Genomic DNA, 27,198 nt, shown 5'->3' on the forward strand with positions numbered 1-27,198 from the left:
ACGTGTCCTCCATCAGAGCCCTTCAGCCGCCTGTTCAGCCACGAGCTTCAGACATTCATGTATGAATGAAACGTCCTGATCATGAGAACATTATCGCTCACACTGAACGATTCAACTCAACATGACAAATTAGGAAGTATTTCAAAACACAAAATGAGAAGTGTATATGTTCAAAATGGTGAATTATCACAAACCTTATGTGAATAAATACAACCGCATATTACAAAATATAATTCAAATCATTCTATACAGTTTTTATATAAGAAAATAAAAGATATTTTAGTATGTGAAACATGAATTTCTAATTCTGCAGACTGGATTCTTACAATTGAGAAAAACAAACCTCTTGTTATTAAATATATTTATTTTCTGTTCCTAATTAATTGCTTGGACATATAGTACATATACAGTCTTGCAGACACAAAATCTCATTTGTTTCCAAAAAAAAGGCATTTTCACATTTAATGTCAAGTTAGGAAGTGTCTGAAGGTAGCACCCAAGCTTTACCCTTCGTACCAGCCCTGATCACATCTCTCCTTGAGTCTGTGCACGAGTCTTTTTGTGTTTTTACAGATTCTGAAGCACATGAATGTCTGGAGAAGAGGACAATACTGCCTGGGTCTTCATGCTCCTCTGTTTACGAAGGGTGAAGCTACAGATTAATTTAGTTCTCCAAATAGAAACTAGTCTACAAAGTAAAAAGAAAGATTAAAGTTAAAAGTTAAGAAAAAGGACGAAAAAAAGTTCATATTTGAGAGGCTGCAGATGTTTGGGAACCGTCTCTTGAAAATAGCTAACATTTGGTTGATTATCAAAATATCTGTAGATTAACTCTTGGTTGGAGGGTGAGTCCTCTTTTCAGCGCTTCTCTGCAGGGACACTGTGGTGTAGTTTAGGTGATGAGGACCAGGCACTGTGAGGCGGCGCCTGCAGGATGACTTATTGACTCAACAAGAATCCAGCTGGGAAGTGTTGCGGAGGAACTCACTGTTGAGGCTGGAGGTACTGGTTTGTGAACGCCTCCAACTGTTTCTCCAGTGCTGTTGCTTTATGTCTGCAGAGGAAAGAAAACCACATTCTCAGACCACTTTATCTCCACGGACACCTAAACTCAGAGAATTAAACAGTTTGTGTAGATCATGAGTGAACAGCTCCTTCCTAGACCTGCCAAAATATCTTTTTTTTCACGCCACACCTTTCTGTGTATTAGCAAACACTCTCTGTGGATTTGTTTACACTGCATGCGCAGTTATTGGACAAGTTGTATTTTTGAGGATTTATGTTGTTGTACAACAGCAACACTCTTGATCAATTCAAAATATTAAACCCTCTATCCTGAACTTCTAAGTAGCAGAAGTGAGGACTTGGTTTTCTTAAAAGAATATCATTTAGTCCAATTTTTTCTAGGGAGAATAATCTGCCACATAATTAAGCACACCTTAATATAGAAAGTTGATAGCCTGAGGTCACACCCTCCCTCATTACACAAAAACATATCACCGGATGTGCATTAAATCCAATAATTCAAATTTATGCAGCTTAGAGTTGGAAAATATTGATAAAATGAAACTGTCAAAATAATCACTTGCCTAATAATTGCACACAGTGTAGATGTTTTTGTTGCATTCTCTGTCGGACTATTTATATCATTTTAGGACATTTGTCTTTCAAACAGTATGTAATCTCCCCAACATCTCCACCCCTCATGCTGCCTCCAACAGCAGGACAAAGACTGACCGCAGTTTCTTGGAGTTTCTCTGGATGGTCTCCAGTTGATCTATCTTTGCTGTCAGTTGGCAGATTTCAGCCTCCAGCTCTTTCTGTGTCTGGTCCACCTGCTGACAGAGCCGAGCAAAGGTCGTGGCCATCTCCCTGGTGACACGGAGGGGACAGCGTCTCAGCGTTTGTTTACTTATTTAGCCTTATGGCAGAAGGGAAGGCTGGGTGGGACACGGCTTAGTGTGCATGAGCAACAGTAGGTGACTGACTGACGTTGAGCAACGTTGCAGGGAAATAATCATTTAGAAATCAGCATAAACACTGTGGTGCACTTTAAAGGACAAATTCACCTTTGATACCTAGCAGAGGTAGTAGAATAAATATTTTACTTGTTATAATGATGAAAATATGATGTAATCCCTGAATATGTCAAGACAGAATCAACGAGCTCCCAGAAAACATCTTGGACTAATTACCATCTTAATGTGTATGGGGGAAAAAAGAAGTTTTAAAATTAAAATGTGTCACACGCTCCTTTCTTTAGTTTAGACTTCTGAGAAATGAAATTAATCTGAATCCAACTCACTGCTGGACCTGATGGCTGCAGTTTGCGCTCGTGAAGCTGACGATGAGCTGCAGCTTCTCTGTAGCGTAATCCACAAACTGACGCTTCAGAGCGCGCTCCTTTGCCTTCGTAGTCCAGGTTAATTTCTCATACAGGTACAGCAGGCCATACAGTGAAGCTGACAGGGCAATTAGCTTCCAGCCAACTGCTTTATAGACCTGAAAAAACAAACAGTAGGTTAATCAGCACCTTCACATTTACACCATCCTCTCATGGAAAAAAAAAAAAGTCAACATTGACGATCCCACTAATGTGAAAAGCATAAAAAGTAATGCAGTGCATGGTTACATCGTAAAATTTTGCAAACTGAATGCAGAAATTATCAAGAACTGCTTTGGAAACTTTACACACCACTCCTCCAACAATGACAATGCTCATTGATGTACGGGAGGTGAGGGATGCCACGTTGGTTGCCATGGCCACCATCAAGTCCTCCTGGGTCATGACCGCTGTCTCATGGTTGGCGGGGGCGACTGTGGAGCAGGGTCCTGACGAGGGTGTGGTGGCAGGAGGCAGTGCTGGTTGAGATGCCTGAGTAATAAAAGCAAAGTTATTTATTTATAGCTTGCTGACATTAATCACATCCCAGTCTGTTGGTGGTCTTTGCCAACAGTACCTGGAACTTCTGATCCATCAGTTTGAGTGCTCTCTGTGCATTGACAGATCCAAGGAAGCGGTGGACTAATGCTGTCCAACCCAAAGAAAACTGAAACTCAATGTTCTCCTGGAAGTCACTGCAGATTGTGGCACAGTTTAAGTCATAACTCAGGTCAAACTTTCTGCTGGGCACTAGCATGTGGACTTGGTTCTGGGCCGCAGAGGGAAGCAGAGGGAGCATGGTCTCTGGGGATTAGAAAATAGAGGGAGAATTTTAATTATGTGAGTGGTAGAGATGGAAACCATCACGTCATGGAATTATTTGCCATAGAGTTTGTACTCTAAAGCTGTAGTTATGCACAGGCAGTATGTTCAAAGCTTTACTGATCGGCTATTTAAAATGACCTATTACACTTTTAGTTACACTGGACAAAAATTTATTTTTGGGAATTACATGGCGAAAAAATAACAGCTTGATAAAAACAGTAAAAATATTTATCGTAACGTGTAAATAAAACAGAATTAGATTTGAATTGTCCTGCTTCTTGTTATCTCTCCTTAATAGAAGAGAAATAACCGTCACAGAAGCATCTGAGTCCTTTTCCGGGGGTACGTTAACACCTTTCCAACAACTGTCACTGGGCACAGCTTGTGTTCATGTCTGACCCAGTGATGCATCTGAGGCATAATGGGGCCATGGGATGATGGCATTGAATGAGGGAGATTAATATAGCACAGTGACGGCTGCTGCAGCCCATTGAGTACCAACAGGATTTAATCGTTTAGCAACAAGTGAAACAAATAACTGTTGACTGTAAATGTGAGCCAAGGTCATTTTTGATGACGACGGAATTGCAGTACTTAAGCTTTCAAGCAAATTTCTATTCCAGAGTCTTTATTACAAGTTACATAAATTCTTCTATTGATCATCAGTTACATACAATCCACTGGGACTACCAGATATGCTCATCTCTCTTTGAAACCGCTACATAAGCGGTTTTAATACCTGTCATGTATTTCTGAGAGGTCTGGACAGAAGCGTCGACAGCGTTGGAGCAGCGGAAGGCCAGGTTCTTGCCCATCCCTTCCTCCACATGAGCAAGTAGCTCCTGCACAAACCAACAGGAATCAGTCAGCGAACACAGAGAAACTCTGGTCTCCTTCTCCAACAGCCAGTGTCCCAGCTTGTGTCAAAGAAAGTTTTGATCACACGGAATTCATCTGCGAATCCAGATTACTATTTACAGATTTGTAGATCTTGAGGACGTGTGGTGATGGGTGGAAGTCGGCGTGGAACTCGTCAACGAGTACATGGAGACGGCAAATTTCCTCTCCCATGGCGTTGGATACCTGGATGAAACCCAACCAGTCAATGGTGAGCTACACAACATGAGTCTAGGAAAAAGGAACAACTCCTTTGAATCAAGAAAAATGTCAGAATTGACTGGTTCCATCTTTTCAAAGGAAAATGTCCTTCTATGGTCTTCTACAATATTTAAATTCTTCATATGTTGGGCCACTTGAATATATCAGTTTGGAATCAAAAATAAAAATGCTGATGAAACCCACATCATTATGAAAATAAGTGTGGATGAAAAACATTTTCAACTGGACATTTACTAGCTCGTCTAACGATGGTTACCTTAGATGCCACTTCCTCGCTGATGGCCTGGATCTTCTTCTTGATGTCGTTGATCAACAGGTTGAGTTGTTTCTTGACAAACTCCAACCTGTCCATCTGATAATCTCTGTCCTCCAGTGCTGCAACCCTGACACCCGACCCACCGACAGTTAAAAAATTCACAAATGCACATTGGCATTGGAAAAATTTCATTATAGAGATCAAGAAAAGAATCAAAGTCATCTCTTCTATGATTTGACAAAACATCCAACGAATAAATTTCCAGGCCAGCACGACTATTTTGCTTGACGTCCTCTTCTTCTTCTTTTCCTTTCAGGTTTTCCCTTCAGGGGTCGCCACAGCGAATCAATTCCCTGCATCTAACCCTGTCTTCTGCATCCTCTTCTCTCACACTAACTACCTTCACGTCCTCTTTCATTACATCCATAAACCTCCTCTTTGGTCTTCCTCTAGGCCTCCTGCCTGGCAGTTCAAAACTCAGCATCCTTCTACCAATATATTCACTATCTCTCCTCTGGACATGTCCAAACCATCTCAGTCTGGCCTCTCTGACTTTATCTCCAAAACCTCTAACATGTGCTGTCCCTCTGATGTACTCATTCCTGATCCTATCCTTCCTGGTCACTCCCAGAGAGAACCTCAGCATCTTCATCTCTGCTACCTCCAGCTCTGTCTCCTGTCTTTTCCTCAGTGACACTGTCTCTAGACCAAACAACATCACTGGTCTCACCACAGTTTTGTACACCTTTCCTTTCATTTTAGTTGAAACTCTTCTATCACACCTGACACTTTCCTCCACCCGTTCCATCCTGCCTGTACACGCTTCTTCACCTCTTTTCCACACTCTCCATTGCTCTGGACTGTTGACCCTAAGTACTTAAAATCCTCCACCTTATTCATTTGTTCTCCCTTTAACCGCTCTCTACCAACTTTTTAACTGGAAAAGCAAGTCCATGCAGCATGGTCTGTCTCAATATGTGTCACAAAAAAAATCCCTAACGGATTAGCCCTTGAAGGTTTTGCCATACGGCATCAGAGTTTTACCTCCAGAACACACTCCCGCTGAAAGAAGAGGATGACAATTAATGAAACAGGATACTCACCTCTTCTCTGCTGCCTTGATGTTGATGGCATCCATGATGCTCTTGACTTTTTCTGTGATCTGCTTGGCCCTGATAGTGTGCTGCTCAAACTTAGTTTTCACTGCTGACTGCGAGATACACTCCTGCGAGGCCACAACACACCAGTTACTGTGACAGAAGTGAGGGCTGTTCTGGATAGGGTGCATGCGACGGGACAAGATAGACACCTGCTACTTGAACTTAGGAGAAACAAATCATTAGAAACACAGGCGTGAAAATGACAGCAGCAGGGTGTGTATCTTGTGTCCAGAGCCCACATTTTGAAAAGTCACAATAATCTGTTAGTGGAGCCACAGCAAAATGATAAAATCAAGCGTACACAATTAAGAATGGACGTAAAGAAATAGAAAAAGACACTAGTGTGCAGATATTTTGTGTCCTGTATTTCACTGACCTCCGACAAACTTCTAGTGATGTCAATAACCACAATGGAACATTTGCTAATGTTAATGCTTCAAGTTAAAATCGGGAAACCTGATAGTAAAATCACTGAAATCAGAAACAGAAGCTGCTGTCCTTAAATAATGTAATGCAAAGTGAATGAAAGTTTACTGTTGAAAGTTCATTAAGGGACATTTACAAACCACCTGATTCCCACTGTGCGTTGGTGAACAAGCACAATACTCACATCCCCTGTCACAGTACAGTAAATTTCATTATGAATGTATATTAATGTACTGGAATAGAGTGATCATTTACACCACGTGCTTGTACTTGATAGATCATTAGAGTAACATTGCTGCTAGAACCAAAACATATCAAACTGATACTGGAAAATAAATATAGAAATCCAAAGAAAACCAACAGAAAAAAAAATCAGTTTAGAATGAAAACAAATGGATGTCCTCGCCAAAGTGAATCTAGACTTCAGCAATGAAGACGCAGGTTGATGGAAAACTGCACAGAGACAGTGGAGGTCTGGGGGGCCCAACGGCCAGTTTCAAGCCGCGAGGCTGGTAGGAAACTGAGCCAGTAAGTCAGGTCTGACGCGTCGGTTGCTCAGTCAAGAGAAGACTTGTCCTGTTATCATTTCTCCGTTCATTCTATTTTACTATTTAACAACATGCTTTGGTAACACACATATATAAACACAAGGCAGGGATTTTTTGTAAGCTAACTCAAGTATAGCTGGAGCAACAAATTAAAATTTGGCTCATAACCTCATCAGGCAGTCAGTGTTTGCATTTGTAAAGAAAGGAATGAAACACCAGTTCGGTTTCTCTCTCCAGTTTGAAGACAGACTGATTTGATTCACCACTGATGACCAAACATCCATAACTTCATCATCAGCATCGGTGTCCTTTTAGAGGCAGTTTACAAGACAACTGTTTCAATTCATTCTCAGCAAAAAAACACTTTTTTGCTGAGAATGAATTGAAACAGTTGTCTTGTAGTCATGTAAACCTTAGACTCAATCTGATATGACACTGATTTCAACTCACTGGATCTACGGAGAGCTGGGAGGAATATATTCACTCACTAACCACAAAACTTTAAACTAGGTTTTACTGAACATGCATCTTTCAGACAGGACTGAACTGAATTCAGACATGTTTGTGAGAAGTGGCCTTAAAATATGACAACGACACACACACACACACACACACACACACACACACACACACACACACACACACACACACACACACACACACACACACACACACACACACACACACACACACACACACACACACACACACACACACACACACACACACACACACACACACACACCTCAAACCTCCTCTCAAAGCTCTGGAACTCCTTCAGTCTCTCCTGGAAGCCCTCAGCCAGGGCTCCACCTGTTGGATGAAAGTGGAATAAAGACATAAAGAGTACAGTACTTCAACATTACAGCACAAGTCGCCAAAAATAAAGAAAAATAAATAAATAAATAAATAAAGCGTTCATTTGCTAAACAAATGTCCCGATATTTTACACTGTGTTCCCGAATCTTCCACAACATAATCCAGTAATTTCTTGCCACTGTCACAACTTGTTTGAAAACATTTTTTAAAAATGTTTTCTTTGTTATAATTTAGGATGTTTGGGGATTTTTTACAAGGCTGGAACAGTTACAATGATTTGGTATATTAAATTGGGAAAATTTATTAGAGCTACGAGTACATGTACAGTGGTCCTCCACCTAGGAACACAATTAGTTCCATGAGGATGTTCGTAACACATTATTTATCAAATTTCAATCTATAATTGTCATTTGAGGTCATTTAAATGTCATTACTACTCTAAATACAAAAATATTGATCCCTAAGACATACCAGAAACAATAACAGGACATAAAAACAACACATAATAAAATAAAATACGGCTACACCTTGGCTTATGTTTGAGTTACGTCGTCCTAAATTATATATTGTTTTTCCAAAACAATACATAGAAAAATAATAATCAAGCTTACAACACTTTACTCGACTTTATATCAGTCCACTGGAAATATTGGAATTGTAAAATCAAGATTGTGCTTAAACAAGAGAAAAGTGTGAAAACGTTAACGCCTGCAATAGGTGGATTTCACCTACTGTATTGTCATTTTTAGAACCTCCAGGAATTAACGGACCTCTGTACCACTAGTGCTAGGCTTCGCTTTATCAGCTGCAATAAACAGAGACATGCACAAGGACAAGGGGGGGAGTCGAATGTTGCAGACTCAAATATACAGCAATGCTGCTTGGCGGGGGTTGTGGCAGAAAGGGGAAGTGCAGTAGTTGGTTATGGCGGCACACACATGTTTATATCTACTAATGTTTGTAAATCCGATATTTGTTTCTTGAGGACTACCTGTAGTTTGTCTTACGAGGTCGGTCACAGAACGAATTAAACTCGAATCTCAAGGTACTACTGTACTGTATTTCCATAAAAATTGAAGAAAGTGTTGATAGAAAAGTTTCAAAATGTAAAAACTCAAAAAAAGGTAGATGATTGTGAAACACATGTAACACTTTGAATTTCATGACAATATTCAAAATTCTATATGACATGAATTTGATTTGACAAACAAGCATGTCGTCGTCTGGACTCACAGACAAGTGATCGCTTTTCCACCTCATGAATGTGGCTCTATTGTCTACTGTGATGTGAAAGCCTCACCTGTTTCAGGCATACCCTGTGCACGCTGCATGCGCGAGTTCAGCACCTCTTTGGCAGAGATGAAGAAGATGTGGTTGGGCGCCTGATCACGATCCACAACCTTCAGCTCCTCCACCAGGAAGTTCACGCAGCGGTCTGTGTGCTGCTTCCTCACCTGGAGACAGCAGAAGACTTGCATTCTTGTGTTGCACTTTATTGCAGTAAATTAAATAAATTATATAGAATTACAGTTCAAATTAGATGATAAAATTACTATTTTCAATGTCAACGCTGGGATTTATTGTGTTCTATCAAACCAAAACACAAGACATTATTTTTTTCTTCACTATTGTGGTTAAGACGAGAAGATAATTTCGTATTTTAACATTTGGTTTGACTCACATCCTCCATGTACTCTGGTTCGTTTGCTGAGGCGTCCCAGCGGTTGTTGAGGATGAAGATGTTGGGTTTTGAGAGGCGTTCATTCACTTTGTGGAAAAAATGCTTTTCCTAGATGGAAAGGTGAAGCAAGATGTTTAATCAAACATGTGAAAATAAAAAAGGTCATTTTTCTCCAAAAACAATTTTGTGAAATAAAAATGTTCTATTTGACCAAAACAGTCCTAATTTCACTGCCCAAATGTAAAGTATATTAAACACCCAGACAGAAATCACTGTTTGTTTGTTTGTCCGTTCTATTTTTACTGAAATGAGAACGTTTTAATACTGATGAGAATTACACAGTCTTTTAATACAGTGGTACCTCTACTTAAGAAATTAATTGGTTCCGGAAGAAATTACGTAAGTAGAAAATTACGTAAGTAGAGACGCGTTTTCCATGCAAATGACCTAATCCGTTCCAAGCTTCCAACATAAACGTTTTATAAAGCATAAAAATGCATCAAAACATGTAACAAATACATGTTACAATTAGATTATTACACAATAAATGAGAGTTGTGCATAACGTAAAAACAAAGAATAAAGAATAAAAATGATGGTCATTTATCTTTTAACTGCTGTCCTCATTGTTTTTGCCCTTTTTGGTTCATGCGCTCCTGCCTCACCATGCCGAACCAGAGAGCTAATTCCAGTCCTCCTTTTGAATTTCTCCCATCACCCACGCAATACCTTAAACTCCTTAAACTTCCTTTTGTTTTAATAACGTGGCGATTGTAGATGCATTACGGCCATATCCTTTGGCGAGATCAACCAAACGCATCACTTTTTCATGCTTTTCTATGATCTCTTGCTTTGTTTGTATGGACAAAAAAACTATTTTCTTCGTTTTTTCTTTTCCTCTTTTCTACGTCACTTTCTTGTGGTCCATAGCAAATACTCAAAAAGTTAGCCAATGGGATGCCAGGAAGATACTAGGTAATAGCCAATGGCAGAGCAGCTATGAGAATGGTGCGTTCAGGAACCTGTGGGAGCTGTGAGTATCAGCCGATACTGTATTTTTACATTACATAAGTCGTAATTTATTTCATAACTAGAGGCAATATTTTCCTCCCCAGAAATTTCGTAAGTAGAAAATTTCATAAGTAGAGACATTTGTAAGTAGAGGTACCACTGTACTTGGATCTGACATGGTTTACATAAGGCTGCTTCTTCTTTAAGAGCTGCTGTTGGGTTAAGTAGCTCTGTGACTGACTGTGTGCAGCTTCACATTGCATGAATGCCTGAGCCAGAAAAACCAAGAACGGGGCCTGTGTGGCTAGAAACACACACACAGAGCAATATTCTCTCTGTAGACGGTCAGCATAGAAAACATCAACACTGACCTGTTTAGTCAACACTGCTGGCTGACATGACTAGAAGCATACAGATCTTGCTATCGTTTATGCTTGTGGTGCAAAACTGTTTTGCAGTCAGCTGTTAACCCAGTACTGTGAATGTACAGGTAAACTTTAAACCCCATTAGTTAACCTCGAAGGTTAACAACAGCAACTGCCAGTATATGTAAATTCAGGAATATTGGCCAGACATGAGTTTCAGAATCATTACCGTGTTCATAAGTGTGGATTCAGAGTTGGCCACCAGAACAAAGACATCAGCATCCAAGCAAAACTTGTCGATCCAGCTGTCCAGTTGTGACGTGACATCTGTCCCTGGGCTATGGAGTGAAAGATGGGTCACAAACTCAAATTCTTGACAGCTAAGTGTAAATCACACTTTTTGTCCAGGAAACATTCTGTTACCTGTCAACAAGCACCAGGTCATCTCGAAGAAGAGCACATTTGGCTTTTGGCCAAAACACACGGACAAGACAGCCAGCATCCAGACTCTCATCCATGTGCAGCGCATGAGCCAGCTGGTTTACAGTCTGCAGAGGAGACAGATGTGACAATTTATCCTATCAATAAAATAATTCCTCTGTAATATACAAACATTATGCAGCTATTAAGTTTGTCCTCTAAATGTCACAAACCTCCAACAAAATAATTTTTACCTTGTGATATACTGTTCCAGAAATCTTTATTTAAGGCAACATGGGATTAAGGTAAAAAGCAAATCGAACTACGAGGCTGTGTCTTTAACTCCCTGGCTGCCACTGACATTTTTCAACAGGGAGGGCTGAGAGAGTCTGGCGGAGCTTGTCAGTAAAAATCAGGCTTCTAATCATGGAATTTAGAGTCATAACGACTGATCCAGTTGTAGAGGACAGAATGGTGAACCAGAGCAAGACAGACAAGTTGCGATAACTTACGATACGCAACAAAGTTTGCGTATGTCAGAGCCCACCCGTGAATGAACATGGTGTGGCTCAGAGTGAAACATCTTGCGATCGGTCGAAAGAAAACACCAATAAATATCTGGAGTGTAGGAGAAAGTCCGCCAAAGGAGATCAACTGCTACAAAGCATTGGCAGCCAATGAGCTGATCACTATTTGCAAGAACTGTTTTAGTTTTTAGTGAGAGGCTTTCTAACTTACACAGCAAGATATACCGTATGTACCATTAAGTCAAGCATTTCCCTTTAAAACTTGAAAGTTAAGACTACAGTTTCACCCACTAAGGTAGTAAATTAACAGTGTTGTGAATTGCACTACCATTTCCTATGTTGTTCCATAACATTGACCTAGTCCTACCATTAACAGATATGAAAGTTAATGATAAAGCTGCTCATTATGTTGAAAAACTGTCAACGGTATACCCTTCAGTGGGTTTCAGTTATAAGTGAGTGAAGCCAACATGTTATCAACGCCATTGAATGAGCATTGTTACTATTGTTGCATTTAATAAAATTTCTTAGAAATTAGCTGCTGTTTATAAAACCATTGAATACAACAACTATGAAGTCATTAACATGGTTCTGTTATCAGGGTGAAAAAAACACACACCTTATCAGCATCTATCCATAAGTGTCTGACCATTTACTGCACGTACAAAAATATTTACAACGACAGAAACAATCTTCTCACCCGGCCGTTCTGACTGCCTAAGGTGAACAACAATCAATCAACAAAGGAATGTGGGGAATAGCAACAATGCTTTTCAGATTTGGAAATATATACAGTATGTGTTTTCACTAGAACAGAATAATAATGGATTGAAGTTAACAACCAATTAGATTGGCTAAGTTACTCAGATCTGTTTTTACGAAACATTATGCCAAAAAACTTATAAGAGTGCAAAGGTTACAGAGATCAAAATGTGTGAAGACATTTGTTTCTGACTGAACCTTCCGTGCTAAATGAGGTTCACGTACCTTGATGCTTTTCTCTTCATCAGAACCCTCTGTTTTGAGGTAGGCCTTGTCTTCATCAGTTCCTTCTACACTCAGGAAGCAATTTGTTGTGTGGCCAATCCCACTGGGCAGCACACGGTCCCTCAGCATGGCATTGACCACTGTGCTTTTGCCATTGCTGGTCCTAAAAACAAGGAAAACATATTTTTAATTTAGAAAATAAATCAACTCAAGCTTTGAACTACAGACAGACAACTGTTGAGTCCTAGATGTCATACTGTATTATTCATCGTAAAATGGAATTTGAAAGTTGGTCCTGAACCAATCATATGAAATATTTTCCTATTATCTTTGTGTGTGTTCATTTATTGCTTTTCCATTACATCAGTGAAAGCATTGCATGGATCAAATAACATCTGTCTCAACTGGGCTGGATATTAACAATAGAAAATGAACGAGTTAATGAACAACATCATGGATTATAGTCATCAGAAGTGAAAGGAAAAGTGCCACTTGAATCACTGGTAAAAGAAGAAGTTTGATTTCAACATCTATACACAATTTACCAAATGTGTCAGAAAAGGGTCCATTAATGGAAAATATATATAAAAATATATACAAAAAAAAAGAAAGATTAGATTTAAAAATGAAAGTAACATATGGTGTTTGTTGTGCTGTGTTTACCTGCCAAAAAAGGCCACTTTCATGTGTCTGCGTATCAACACCTCCTTAATGACAGCGAGTTTTTCAGCATATGCCTGAATCTCCAGCTTCTGGTCCAAAGTCGCAATATTATCTAAAGCTTTATTCCTGTTGGTTTCTGTACAACACAGAAAACACAACTCAATTCAGCAGAAAAAGCATAGTCCAAGTGATAAACAAGCCTTTGAATATATACTGTAAGTTCTTTCACATAAATGAAATGAGGAGCAATTAAGTTTTGTAAAACTGATACCATTATTGATTTCCAATAAAATAACTATTTAGTAGACCGAGGTGACAAATGACAAAGAGAGAAACAAAGAGATCACCTTCTACAAACTCAGCGGTCTCTCTCACATAGTTCAGAAGCTGTTCAAACACATCGCTGATCTTCTTCTTTGCAACGACGAAGTGTTTCAGAGGCGAAAATTCCCCCAGAGCTGAATCTGATCGGACGAGTGGAGGAGCTGCAGCCATGGTGTGGAATCTACACAGAGCGGCCGGAAGGTCAACAACTGTTCGACGAAAAAACACGGAAAACACAGCTGTCTTCAGGGCAAATGGCAAGTTAGACAGCTTACGTAATTATTTTTAATAATTCTTATGCAAACATGAAATGTTATCAAACCGTTATGTCAGTGTAGACGTAAGTTAGCAGTAGCATAGAACGAAATAAATTGACAGCATGAAGCATGACAATAAGGGGAACTTTTTTCAGATACAACTTACAAACGTATCTTTGACGTTTCCAAATTGTTACTACGAACAATATAGAATTACTGTACACAAGTGAGCGCATGCGGAGCCAACCAAACAAGCTAACACTTGAAGCAGCGTTAGCTACACGTACAAGTGGAAAGCGCAGGGATAACAGCAGCGCAGCTAACCGGCGGTGTTTTCTTACCACAGTTCTACAACAGCTTGTGTCGCTTTGTCATAACAAAACAATGCTGATTCTGTTGAGATCGTATATACAAACACTTTCCTTGATTTAAAAAAATATCAGCTGTAAGCCGGCTAACCTTCTGTTTGTATCCTTTTGCAATAGCACGTGTCAAGTTAGCATTAACACTTCCGGCTGTCAATACTTTCAAAGTAAGAGCCAAGCTTTCCCCGTGGCTCCTGCTTCTCTCCATATGCTAGCTAATGCTAATAACTGTGACTGTTATCTTAAAACTCACATAGTTTAGACTTTCTCATGCCTTCTCATTTATTTGAAGTGGGTCTTTTGAGTTTAATGTTAGTTTTTCAACAACTAGGAAGAGTCATCATACCATCAACTAAGTTCAGATTTTTATCACTTTTCCGACAGTGACTGTTGAGATGTTAATAAAACCCATATTACTTTATGTGTTTTGAAGCTAAGATTTTAAACAGTTTGCAATAAAAAGGTACTCTCAAGGAAATTGTGTATTTGAACATTATCTGGAAAAAGTACAACTAAATTCAAAAGCAAAAAAAATTCAAAATTTTACCCTGACCTACTTGCAGATCAAAGATCAAAGCTAGTGCTCTGACCTACTTTCAGACATCATGAGGGAGAAGATGACGGAGAAGGCCAATGTAAGACCGTAGATCAAAGCTAGTGCATTCATAGATCAAAGTTAGTGCTTTGATCTATAAATAATTCTTTGAAACTTCTAATTGTTTCTAATTGCAATTACATTTTTGTTCTATATTTATTGTTGTTGATTAAATCATTATGAAACTAAATTTAAAGTGTGCCACGCATTATCCGTTCTCTTCGTGCGCCTCCATTTCTTTTATTTTGAAACCAAACATCCAATATCTTGTTCTAAATAGATTTTCTCTTGTCAACTTGATACAACATCCGCCTGCGTTTTACGGAATAGGGGGTGGAGACATACATTTCTAGCAAGCCAATCAGCAACCAACGACAGCATCCAACCCCTGGGATCTCCTTTATTGGAGGCGAAACTCAAATTCGGTGTTGTTACTGAACATATGTGATTAAACAAAGGACACGTGTTCTTTATTTAATAACATAGGAAACCTGGAATCAAACAAAGAAATTTAAATATGCTAATACTGCAAACAACAACTATTAATTATAAATTAAATAAGTTTATACTGTGTGTGTGTGTGTGTGTGTGTGTGTGTGTGTGTGTGTGTGTGTGTGTGTGTGTGTGTGTGTGTGCGCGCGTGCGCCTATTTAATAGAATATAAAATTTAGGGAGAATGGATTCTATCACATTAGCATTTCAAGCTGAATCAAGATTGTCACTTATAAGAATTCTCAAGAGTGCATCAGAAAAATGACTTTACATGTTATGTTTTTAATTAACAACAGACTGTGAAATTGTGAGCATACCTTGGCTTTAAGGGAAGTCAGTACCAAATGTGAGCGGTGCCATGACAAGCACACAATAACTTTTGTTCAAAGCAGCAGCCTGTGAACCAGAGAGGAAACGCCTCCATGGGTGTACGATTAGGTGTGACCTTAGCAGCTGACAAAGTGCCATCAGTTAGAGCAGCACATCCCGAAATAACTCCACCAGGACCTCCAGCTTCTGGTTTAGCTTTGAGATATTTGACGAACCATTTATTACGTTAGAAACTTTGAAAGGTTTTCCGTTGTTTCTCTTTTCTTGCTGTATTTTTATGGTGATCTGTGGATTTATGATGGGGAATTAAGATGGTGAGGAAGAAAAAGCTCTTGGTGTTTGAGTAAGTATTATGTATCTTAGTTGCTCTCAGCCTTTTTATACTCATTCTTTGAGAATCAGTTAAATGTGGTGAGGCTATAACATCAAAAAGAACTTAAAGGACTTAACTTCTCTAGTGTTTGTATTTTAATTCAATAGATTGTTTTGTTTATACTAAAAATAAATATGATTATACGAAAAAATACCAGATCTCCACACATGATATAAAACATTGTGTATTTTAATGTTGGAACCCCAACATATCTGACAGAGTTCTGGTTTGGTAAAATAATATGTTGCTTTGTGTTTTCAGCTAGGCTTCATCATACATTAATGATGAGATAGATAAACTCATTGCTCTCCTGGGCTGATATAGATTTCATCCCATCATGTGTAGCTTTGACCTGAACTATGGTCTGCCTCTGTGGAATTTCACTTAATCTGAATTAGTTATTGGTGCAAGTGACCCAAGAGACTTTTTTTAAATCATGATTTGAAATTGTGAAAATTATATATATACACATTTTTATGAGTATTTTTTTCCCTTGTGAAATAACCTGGGCTCCAGCTATTTTTCTGCCGGCTTCCCTATTGTGTTGCTCCTATTGTGGCACCACAGGTGTGTATTGTCTGTGTAAGCTAGTGTGTGTTGTCTTTAAAAGCATGTGTGGGTGCATTGTTCAATGTTATCCAGCATTCTCTTCCTCTTTTAGTTCTTCCTCATGCTTATATGTGTGATTTATATATATATATATATATATAATTTCACAGTTCTCACATCCAGTCATCTGTCTGTACATTAAATAGCTCGGTTTGTTTGTTTGATCTGTGACATATTTTCTCCTCAGAATTTGTGGAAGCATGATGTGGGATGGATAAACAACAACAAAACTCCATAGTAAGTTGACGGAAAGGCTGTAGGTGTGATCTGAGGCGTGAGTGTAGTATAAAAAGTTTGCAGTACAAAGGACCCTGTTGACCCTGCTCAGACACAGCAAGAGATATAAGACTTGGTCATAGTTTAACACAATAGTATGACATAATCTAAATTTGTAGAGTGCAACTTTAAGTATTTTCAATAATACAATAATTCCATTATCCAAACAAGATTTTTGAACCAAATTTTCTTTCCTACAGACACAAAAGGACCATTTCAAACTGTGTATTACATCAAAATGTACAGAATTACTACATACAACCTGCTTTATCTTTATCTCTTTCCATTTGCGTGTGTGTGTGTGTGTGTGTGTGTGTGTGTGTGTGTGTGTGTGTGTGTGTGTGTGTGTGTGTGTGTGTGTGTGTGTGTGTGTGTGTGTGTGTGTGTGTGTGTGTGCAGATGGCCTCAAATGACCCTGACCTTCCTGACCCCCTTGCTGACCTGCAGCCAGGTGACCTGATTGAGATCTTCAGACCAGCGTATCAGCACTGGGCTCTCTACCTGGGAGACGGTTACATCATCAACTTAACTCCTGTTGGTCAGTAGAAACCATAAAGTGAGGCGCTAAACTGGCGGAGCAAACTTAAATGAAAGAGATGACATTTTATCATTATCATTAATTGATTCAATAGAAGCGTCACTAGTTTTAGGAATGCCCTCCTGTCGTCCACACAGTTACACACATTCATAGCAGTTAGCGGCTCAGTACAATCGCTGTCTGCTTCTCTGGACGCTGAACAGCCCAGAGAAGCAGCATGGGTCAAGGGTCATCTCAAAGACACTGCCTATACACCTACAGTACATCCTGCTGGTGCTGGGATTCAAACCTGCAACCTGCAAGACTCAAACGTGTTTCTCTAATCTTTCAGCAACCAATACCCAACAATTCTGCACATAAAACACACCGACTGGTTTAATAAAGCTTTGGTTCTCCCCACAATGGCTTTCTTTCTTACGCCTACAAGAAATAAGATGCAAGAATCCAATTATTCACTTTGGAAAGGATAGATGTCATCAATGTTGTCACACTACGGATCCCGTGTTCTTCTTCCTCTCCAGATGAAGGCCCTGTAGCCGCCATGTCAAGCGTGAAGTCCGTCTTCAGCCGGAAGGCAGTGGTGCGCATGCAGCTGCTGAAGGAGGTGGTGGGAAGCGACTCATACCGTGTCAACAACAAATATGACCACAACCACACACCCCTGCCCATTTGTGAAATCATCCAGAGAGCACAAGTCCTCATTGGCCAAGAGGTGTCTTATGATCTGCTGGGGAGCAACTGCGAGCACTTTGTTACCCTTCTGCGTTACGGGGAGGGGGTGTCTGAGCAGGTCTCTCACTCACTTAATTTTGTTTCATACATGCGTGTTATATATGTATGTGTGTGTGTGTGTGTGTGTGTGTGTGTGTGTGTGTGTGTGTGTGTGTATATACTGTATACCGTATATACCGTATATATTGTATACACTGTATATAAACATATACTGCAAGTCAGTGAAGTCCAGTTACCAGGACTGCCTTGTCTGGTTGGATTTACATTTATGTTTTACTGTTAAACTTACATCTATACTCTGAATATCACCTTACATTGTGTTGTGTATTAACAGAACCATTTGTCGGTTTGCGATTCCTTCATAAGCAAAAGAAATCATTTTGATTTTCACATCCAATTATGAGTTAATGGAATACAGAAGATCATATTTTTTGTTTATATTTATTATGGTGAAATTTCCAAGATAATTTTGATGTCTTGCGTTCCTATGCAGCGATCCTCAGTCTGCCTCCTCTGCCTCCTGTCTCCACAGGCCACGCGGGCCATTGGGGCCATCAGTTTGGTGACAGCAGCTGCGAGTGCCTTCTCTGTCCTGGGGCTGATCAACACGCGATCCAGAAACAGACCTTTCTGACAGCTGTGATCCTCACTGAAGGGGCTTGTCTCACAACATTCATGCGGCTGTGATAAAATAAAATTTTAATTACAATGCATTAAAGCGTGTTATTTGTTCAATAACAAACCTAAGAAACAACATATGATACAGAAGGTGATTTATTTTGTTGTTCTTGTTTTTTGTTGTTTTTGGGTACATTTAAGTGGACATAAAGAACAAAATTCCACTCGTTCCTTTTTGTACTTGGGTGCAGCACAAATCTATATATTCCAAAATCCGTATGAACAAAAGTACTACCTAATCTGCTTCGAGGGTAGGTCTATATTTATGGGGTCCTTTTTGTTGTTGTTGTTGTGATTTTCTCTGACTCTTATTACTCGAACGATTCTCTTTCAGCACGTCTGTTCCTTGCATTCTCTATTACAAACAATAGGTGGCGGTACTGTCTGGTAAATTCTAGAAACAAATCAACAGAAGAAGAAATATTTGTTAAGTGACGTATAATTTATGCGCCGAGAAAACCACACGTGTTATGTTCATGGCCGTTCGAGTGGTTAAGACAATTTTGTGTTCGTGTCAATTGTAAAATAACAAACGATAAAAATGGGGAAGAAAGTCAAAGTAGGAAAAACCAGAAGAGATAAGTTCTACCATCTAGCTAAAGAAACAGGTACCGGACCACGCCGCTAAATAAAACGTTTACATGTTTAGTATACATGTAGTCGGTGGGGTTCGTGGGACTGTTCGCTGGATCATTAATGGCAGAAAGATCCGGATTTTAGAATGTTGACTAATGCACCTTGTCTTTTTCAGGATATCGCTCTCGGTCTTCCTTCAAACTCATCCAGCTCAACCGTAAATTTCAGTTTCTACAGAAGGCTAGAGCTCTTGTTGACTTGTGTGCTGCTCCTGGTGGATGGTGAGTTTACTTGTCAACTCGATCAGATGCTAGTTTATGATGAACAGTGGTCCCAAGGCTGTAATTACACACATTAAATTCAATGTGGGGGATAATTTGTATTTGGTATGTTCTTCTTCCTAACGCGAAAGCCCCCCACGAACAGGAGGATCCACTCCACACACTATGCATTGTTATCTTATATAAATTACAGTATTTGGCAGAGGGCTGGACCTGCAAAGATTTTCTTTCTGATTGTATATCTGTCTTCCTTCTGTCACATATGAAAATACCTTTGCCTGGAATAAGGCCAAAGTTCATATTCCATATTTTCTCAGACATTCTGCTCTTCTTCCCTGGAGAAACTTTAGACTGTAGAAATACAAGAATTTTTTATTATTAGATCTGTTGCAGTGTACAGCAGAAAAGAGAATCACATTAGAAAATCGTGTTAAAATCGCAACTAGGACTACCATTTTTTGCTCTTTCCTGAGGGAGATGGATGTACTAAATATATAATTTGTAACATTAATAAGAAAATTAATCAGCTTTTGCTTGAAAATTTCTCTGCAGGTTGCAGGTGGCATCTAAGTTCATGCCTGTATCAAGTCTCATTATTGGTGAGTGTCATATCATCAGTTCACATTGTAATTTTTTTTTTTTTCTTTTACAGGAGATTCCTTTTTTTCAATTGTAATGTAATTTTGATGAATGAAATACTGTCAGAATTGTGAAGTGTCTCCTCTCGTCAGGTGTTGATCTGGTGCCCATCAAGCCCATCCCGAACGTGGTGACACTGCAAGAAGACATCACCACTGAGAAATGCAGACAGGTGAGGCAAAGGCTTTTGCACAATTTAAATATTACTGGTGCATTTAATACACTTATAAATATAAGATACTAGTTATGCACATAGTTTTTTCATGGCTTAAGAGAGTTCCAATGAATTTGTTCAGTAAAATGCTGTCTTTCTTGTGCAGGCTATACGAAAAGAGCTGCAGACTTGGAAGGTTGATGTTGTGTTAAATGATGGCGCACCCAATGTGGGAGCCAACTGGCAACATGACGCTTTCTCACAAGGTATGTGCCTCCTACGCACATACGAAGAGGTTGGACTGAAAAAAACATGCAGTTACTACACACAAATTTTCAGAAGAAGAAGACATGTAATTGATCTATTTCATTGAGGAAGTTATATTCCTGACCTAAGTTTTTTATCTCCATTTTTCTTAGATTAAATAAAGAATATCAATTGAGCAAGAAATACTATAAATACTTGGGTTGAATTCATATTTTGTCACATTTGCATCTTATAATATCTGGGAAAATTAAATGTTCTTGAAATAATTTCAAGAAAAGTTTTGGTTCTAATCATACAGTATGTCCTTGCAGTTTATAAATAATAAATCCTTTAATAATCCCTGTAAGGAAATTACTTCTTTTCCACTCCAAATATATATATCAGCAGGTCCGTACACACACAAACACACATGGGGCCTGTAGGCATGCTGATAATGGGAGTGGCGGACAGCTCTCATGTGGGGCGCACCATGAGCAGCTTGTAAGGAGACGATGCCTTGCTCAAGGGCTCAGGATGTGAACTGGTACCTCCCACTGCCAGCTCACAATGTATATATTTTTGGCCGACATAGGTCTTGAACCGGTGACTTCTGGTCCCCAGTCCAAGGCTTAGTGGACTAAGCTACTGCTGCCCCAAATATAAGATGAACAGCAACTTGTTGTAATTACATCAAACCTCACTGTGCTCCCTGCTTCATCCTTAGCCCAACTGACCCTCATGGCCCTGAAGTTGGCTTGTGAGTTCCTGACCAAAGGTGGTATTTTCATCACCAAGGTCTTCCGCTCCAAAGATTACCAGCCACTGCTCTGGATATTTCAGCAGTTCTTCAAGAAGGTGCAAGCCACAAAGCCACAGGCGTCTAGGAATGAATCTGCAGAGATCTTCGTCATTTGTCAGGGTCAGTGGCATCTATGGATTGTGATGAAGAGAGGAAAAATTGACTTCCATCTGACCAAATTTGTTTTCTCTCTTCCAGGTTTTGTTGCCCCAGACAAAATTGACAGCAAGTTCTTCGATCCCAAACATGCATTCAAAGAAGTGGAGGTGCAGGCCAAAACAGTGAGAGAGCTGATTCCTGTCAAGAAACCAAAGGTATGTATGTATGCTGTATATTAGACAGATGACTTCATTGTAAAAAAAATGATGTGCAGTAAAAGTCCATCTTAACATGCTGTTTGTTGTGTGTGAACTTTTTCACTCACAATGTTTTTTTTTTAGTGATTTAGAGTCAATAATATTTAATTCCAAAGTTTTATATGTATTGATGAGCAGCTGTTTCTGTGTTCCAGGCAGAGGGATACACTGATGGTGATCTGACGCTCTTCCACAGTTTCACAGTGACAGCTTTTCTGAAAGCAGACAATGCTGTAGACTTCCTGGGCAAAGCCAGTGAGGTGAGAACTCTGCTGTCTTTTGTCCAACATAAAAACAAGTTTTTATCGCCAAAAAAATAAAGAATTCCTGTTTGATCTAATTTGAGGTGGGAGATGGAGGAAAGTGTCATTATTTTGTGTTGCTGTACAGATTACATTGTGGAAGAATATTGCCAATTTTCTCCAACTTTGTCTTCCTCACTCAGATCACCTTTGACCATGAAGAACTGGAGAGTCATCCAACTACCACTGCTGAGATAAAGGAATGCTGTCGTGACATCAAGGTCTTGGGCCGCAAAGATCTCCGGTGAGTCGTTATCATTGCTCACTTCTAAGAATGACAATTTTTCTGTTACCATAAAAATAATAATCAATGCTTTAATAATCCCCGTAGGAAAATTAGTTTTTTCCACTCTAATATCACACATTGTCAAGACACACACACACACACACACACCTGAGGCATGCAGATTGTGGGAGGTGGAGCGATGGGCAGCCCTCATGTGGGGCACACCAACAACTTGTAAGGGGACGGTGCCATGCTCAGGGGCACCTCGGCAGGGTTCAGGAGGTGAACTGTCACCTACCACTGCCAGGTCACACTCCAAATTGTTTTGCTCAACACTATCTATTGCTTTTTTTCCTTCATCTGCAGCCTGCTGCTGAACTGGAGGTCCAAGCTGAGGAAATATCTGGCAAAGAAACTGAGGACAGAGGCCAAACAGCTTGACCAGGCGATTGAGTAAAGGACAACATATTTTACAAATATATTGCAGTAGACATGCTAGTGGATTAAAGAGGAAAAAAAACCTTCATTTTTTTTTCTTCAGCTTGAGTTCTGATGAAGAGGGCAATATAGAGGAAGAACATGAAAAGAAACAGGAGGAGGAGGACAATGAGGAGGAAGAAATGGAGAAGAAACTAACAGAACTGAAAACTGAGGAGGTCGCTGAGCTGAAACGGTGCGAGCAAAATTTTTCCTGACTTATGTTTTGTGCTATGTTAAGTTGCTGCCTTTTTGTAAACATAGGTAATTTTCTCCCTAAATTTTCTGGAACGTTTCTACATACTTGCATCAAATAGTGTTATTGTAGTTTCCTATGAACAGTAATATTTAACAGAGCCTGCAGAAAGGGTTGTGCGGTTACTATTGTTCTTACAGTGGTTAGTGTTTCTTCAGCCAGCATCTTGTTGATTTTAGTGGAAAAATACGAATTATGTTCTTGGAGTTTGCATGCCTTTTAAGAGAGAGATCTTGAGACTGTCCTGCTCCATTAGGAAGAAGAGGAAGCTGTTGAAGGAGCAGAGGAAGCAAAGGGAGAGAGTGGAGCTGAAGATGGACCTGCCTGGTGTGTCCATCGCCGATACGAATGATTCATCCATGTTCTCCCTCAGCACCATCAATAAGAAAAAGGTGATAACTGACACACATGAAAAACTCACACATGGCTTGATAAAGTGTTCATCTGCAGATATTAGTTTTTTCAGCTGAATTTTACAGTTCTAGTTTTATTTAATGTTTGTTTTCATCCCTCTCCATCAGGCACTCGCTGATATATCCAAGGGGGACATGGAGGATGCTAATGCCCTGGTGGATGGAGAAGACGATCTCCATCTGTCAGAGGAAGAGGATGATGGGGAGGAGGACAAGATGTCCTTGGCCTCTGATTTAGATGATGAGGATTTAGAAGATGTGGAGCAGAGAGAGAAAGAACTGGAGAGGAAAGCACCAAAGAAGAAGTAATTTCATTCAAATAAAAGAAAAACCTGCATTTCGATTTAAAAAAGGGGTTACCATTATAACAATAGTCATATTACTGCATTTTTTATCAACTGTTTATTCATGTATTTTTCATGAAGAGTGAAATTCGCTGCAGAAGAGGAGGAGGAGGAGGATGAAGGACAGGAAAGTGGTTTGCTGGTGGAACTGGAGGGAAAAGATGAGAAAAAAGAAGGAGAAACCAACCTGTGGTTCAGTCAGGTACATTTTACAAATTCAGGTTGAAAATTCAATATTCCGTTTATATCATGGTGAATTAACTCCTTCACATAATCCCTGACCTTTCTCAGTTTGCAAATGTAAAAAGCTGTGACTCTGAGCCTGTTGTCTTTTTGTCACTGCAGGGCATCTTCTCTGAGATCGACCTTGAAGGAGACGCTGAGAACGAGCTCCAACAGACCGAGTGGCTTCAGAACAAACAAAAAGGTCAGCTTGCTCTGCTTCTCTTTCATGTATTCATACACTTTCATCAAAACAATTTAAATCCAGATTTCCATAATTCACAATAATCATTTTTAAAAGGATGTGAACTCTTCAACTACATTTTCTAAATGTAAGGTAGAAAGACATTTGGATCTTCTTGCAGAAAAAGGCAAAAAGAGGAAAGCTGAAGAAGTGGAGGAAGAGGAAGCTGCTCCACCAAAAGACGAAACAGGACCATTGCAGGAAGTTCAGGAGAGTGACAGCGACTCAGATAGCAGTGATGATGAAAAGTAAAACATTATATAGTATGGATGGCTATGTTTGCTTGCTTGTTTTCAAAATATTATATAAAGGGTCATGTTTTATTTATGATGCCTGAACAAATCTCTCTTTATTTTTCTGCTTGTTCCAGAGAGATTAGCAGGATGAAGGAGTCCAAGGGGATCAACAGGCTGCCAGGAGCCACTGATGACAATGACTTCCAGGTTGTCCCTGTAGAGAAAACCAGTGAGTGAGAAATGTTAATATGTCGTGTACAGTGCGCCGTCGTTACTCGTGGTTAATGCGTTCCTCCAGGAACCACACACAAATAACACATTCCGCAATATAGCGACAAAACTATTTATTATTTATGGTAATTTAAACGTTTATGAACCTTCCCCATCCTAATATTAAACCACTGTCTGTCTGTATTACCTTTTCCCACACTCTGAAAGCTGCTGAACTTGAAGAGAAAAGGGAAACTTTTTTTGTCTTTTTTTTTAAATTCTTTACTCTTGAAACCAGTAAATATCTCTGTTTCGTATTGTTGAATAACTTTCTGTCTGATGTGCTCTCAGGTAAGAAGGCCAGGATCCTGGATGCAGAAGGTTTGGCTCTTGGTTGTCAGATTGCCACATCTAAGAAGAAAGCTAGAGACCTGGTGGACAGCTCCTTCCACAGGTGTGTCTGTGGGTGAGCCCACCTGCCCACGGACTTAGGATATAAGGCTCTTGAAATTCTCTAGTTTCTTACTGCCAACAAATTCAATAAAAGGCCAAATTTTGCAAATATTAATTCTGCTTTGAGGTTCGGTTGCCAAAGTCTGGTGTAGCTCAGTGCGTAAAGCCATTAAATGTTTTGTGTCCTTTGTGGCAACAAACATGGGAGTGTAGTTCAGTCACCCCCACCCTACTACGAAAATCTGAGACCAGTTGCTATATAAACTTAAATCCGCCTCAAATGTAGCACAGAATCTGATGAAAACTGGACAGTTATGAGAGTCACATTTTCTTCTATTGATTCCGTAAGAAGGTTAGCAGAAATATTTTTGTTTGCTGACTGCATATCTTCACATTTTTCTTATTGTTATTTTTTTTAACATTTAGGAAAAATACTAAATAATTGTGGGTTTCTCCATTAAGATAATACAATCTCCCCCACAGATTTGCTAGTTCAGAGCAGCAGTGGGAGGTGCCAGAGTGGTTCTTGGATGATGAACGGAAGCACAGAAAGAAGCCAGTGCCGGTCACCAGGGAGATGGTGGAGGAGTATAAACAAAAATGGAAGGAAATTGATGCCCGACCAATCAAACGAGTAGCTGAAGCCAAGGCCAGGAAGAAGAGGAGGGTAAGGGGAAAGAAATGAAAAATTGGGGGGGGGAATAAAAACTTCTCACTTAGTTTAAGAAGACTTTTAGTTTTAGAAAACTGTAAATCATTTATTTGTCACAACATATCTGTAGATCTAAGTCTGTCATTTCTCTGTGGCCTTTCCAGATGCTGAAGAAGATGGAACAAGCTAAGAAGAAAGCTGAGGCCGTTGTCAACACAGTGGACATCTCCGAGAGGGAGAAGATGGCTCAGCTTAAAAGGTCTGATTTCATGTACAATGACAAATCCATTTCTTTATAGGCACTTAATTCAGTAACAATTTCATTTTGTCTTTTTTTGTCTCATTTTTTCAGTATTTACAAGAAGGCAGGCCTAGGGAAGGAGAAAAGAGAAGTAACATATGTTGTGACCAAAAAAGGAGCTGGAAGGAAGGTGAGACGGCCCGCAGGCATAAAGGGAGCCTTCAAAGTGGTTGACAGCCGCATGAAAAAAGACATGCGGGGAATGAAGAGGAAAGAACAGCGTTCTAAAGGGGGCAAAGGAAAAGGTGGACAGTCAAAGACTGGTAAAGGGCGCAAAGGAAGATGAATTTGAGCTGCTCTGTGTCCTTTCTTTGAGTCATGCCTACATTCAAGTTTCAGGCAGGTGTTTGTGGAGCTTTGTGAGCTCATTCATTCATTCATTTATTCTGCTCTATCCGACATAGCGGGTCACGGGGAGCTGGAGTCTATCCCAGCTGGCATAAATGTACAGAAGCCATATACTTTCACTTGGATCAAAGTATATGGCTTTGATCCATCTCAAAGCCATACAAGGAGTTATTCAAAAGATCATGTTATACATGTCTTGCTGAAGTCTAAGAAAGGAGTGGTTTCATAGAAATGAACTGTGAAATACAGCAAATCAAATTTATAATAAGAAATGTGCTCCCAAAAATGTTGCTAATAATATTGTTAATATTATACACACATCTTGAAATAAATGTTTTGTTTAAATAACTTGTTGAATATTTAATGTATTATTTCATTTAAAGAACTGTAGATTTATTTTTTAGAAGACAAATTTCTGAGCTGAACATCGTTTTTAGGGAATGAACAGTGAAAAATGCATGGGGCTGTTGAACCTGCCCCCAGTATACAGATGGAGCTTTTGTTAAATGGGTTTGAAACCTACATTTCCTCATTTCACTGATCATGTTTGGTTCAAGAATGATTTTATCAGTGTGTAGGGTTCATTGTTGGCAGTATCTTATCTGTCAAATAATTTAAATATGAATTGGAAATATTACTCTGAAGATGAAGTTAATGCACTGATTGAGCAATTTTCTTTGATTCACTTCAACAGCTGGAGCCTCT

At 39.5% G+C, this 27,198-nt stretch overlaps 3 protein-coding genes across 11 annotated transcripts; 2 read left to right on the forward strand and 1 right to left on the reverse strand.

The window, feature by feature from the left end:
• Nucleotides 1–346: 346 nt before the first annotated feature.
• mfn1b (mitofusin 1b) lies at nt 347–14,252 on the reverse strand. 3 transcript variants are annotated; one of them, XM_068320003.1, is made up of 18 exons: nt 14,112–14,252; nt 13,537–13,694; nt 13,190–13,325; nt 12,527–12,689; nt 11,016–11,140; nt 10,822–10,930; nt 9,218–9,325; nt 8,837–8,990; nt 7,463–7,530; nt 5,687–5,808; nt 4,584–4,710; nt 4,187–4,291; nt 3,948–4,050; nt 2,961–3,187; nt 2,696–2,875; nt 2,306–2,502; nt 1,738–1,872; nt 347–1,054 (listed from the first exon to the last, which is right to left on the reverse strand). In XM_068320003.1, exons 2-18 carry the CDS (start codon nt 13,682–13,684, stop codon nt 985–987), a joined length of 2,277 nt encoding a protein of 758 aa, XP_068176104.1. In that variant the 5' UTR covers nt 13,685–13,694; nt 14,112–14,252; the 3' UTR covers nt 347–984. The 3 variants fall into 3 exon arrangements, with proteins under 3 accessions (XP_068176104.1, XP_068176105.1, XP_068176103.1); XM_068320004.1 differs by having other exon boundaries at nt 8,852–8,990; nt 13,537–13,722; XM_068320002.1 differs by having other exon boundaries at nt 13,537–13,722.
• Nucleotides 13,666–18,778, forward strand: plaat1 (phospholipase A and acyltransferase 1). 6 transcript variants are annotated; one of them, XM_068320008.1, is made up of 5 exons: nt 13,666–13,770; nt 16,722–16,771; nt 17,210–17,348; nt 17,870–18,138; nt 18,613–18,778. In XM_068320008.1, exons 2-5 carry the CDS (start codon nt 16,745–16,747, stop codon nt 18,712–18,714), a joined length of 537 nt encoding a protein of 178 aa, XP_068176109.1. In that variant the 5' UTR covers nt 13,666–13,770; nt 16,722–16,744; the 3' UTR covers nt 18,715–18,778. The 6 variants fall into 6 exon arrangements, with proteins under 6 accessions (XP_068176109.1, XP_068176111.1, XP_068176113.1 ...); XM_068320010.1 differs by having other exon boundaries at nt 13,753–13,774; XM_068320012.1 differs by lacking the exon at nt 13,666–13,770 and adding an exon at nt 15,689–15,895 and having other exon boundaries at nt 17,870–18,060.
• Nucleotides 18,779–19,218: 440 nt separating this feature from the next.
• Nucleotides 19,219–26,814, forward strand: ftsj3 (FtsJ RNA 2'-O-methyltransferase 3). Of its 2 annotated transcripts, none has more exons than XM_068319379.1 (21): nt 19,219–19,366; nt 19,510–19,615; nt 20,168–20,214; nt 20,347–20,426; nt 20,575–20,674; nt 21,379–21,573; nt 21,652–21,767; nt 21,965–22,069; nt 22,255–22,355; nt 22,704–22,790; nt 22,879–23,010; nt 23,327–23,462; nt 23,592–23,788; nt 23,909–24,029; nt 24,173–24,254; nt 24,391–24,541; nt 24,664–24,758; nt 25,091–25,193; nt 25,676–25,859; nt 26,009–26,103; nt 26,197–26,814. In XM_068319379.1, the coding sequence occupies exons 1-21, from the start codon at nt 19,300–19,302 to the stop codon at nt 26,429–26,431; spliced, it is 2,535 nt and encodes an 844-aa protein (XP_068175480.1). In that variant the 5' UTR covers nt 19,219–19,299; the 3' UTR covers nt 26,432–26,814. The 2 variants fall into 2 exon arrangements, with proteins under 2 accessions (XP_068175480.1, XP_068175481.1); XM_068319380.1 differs by having other exon boundaries at nt 24,415–24,541.
• Nucleotides 26,815–27,198: the final 384 nt, after the last annotated feature.

The sequence above is a fragment of the Antennarius striatus genome, chromosome 7, assembly GCF_040054535.1.
Source record: "Antennarius striatus isolate MH-2024 chromosome 7, ASM4005453v1, whole genome shotgun sequence".
Taxonomy (NCBI): domain Eukaryota; kingdom Metazoa; phylum Chordata; class Actinopteri; order Lophiiformes; family Antennariidae; genus Antennarius; species Antennarius striatus.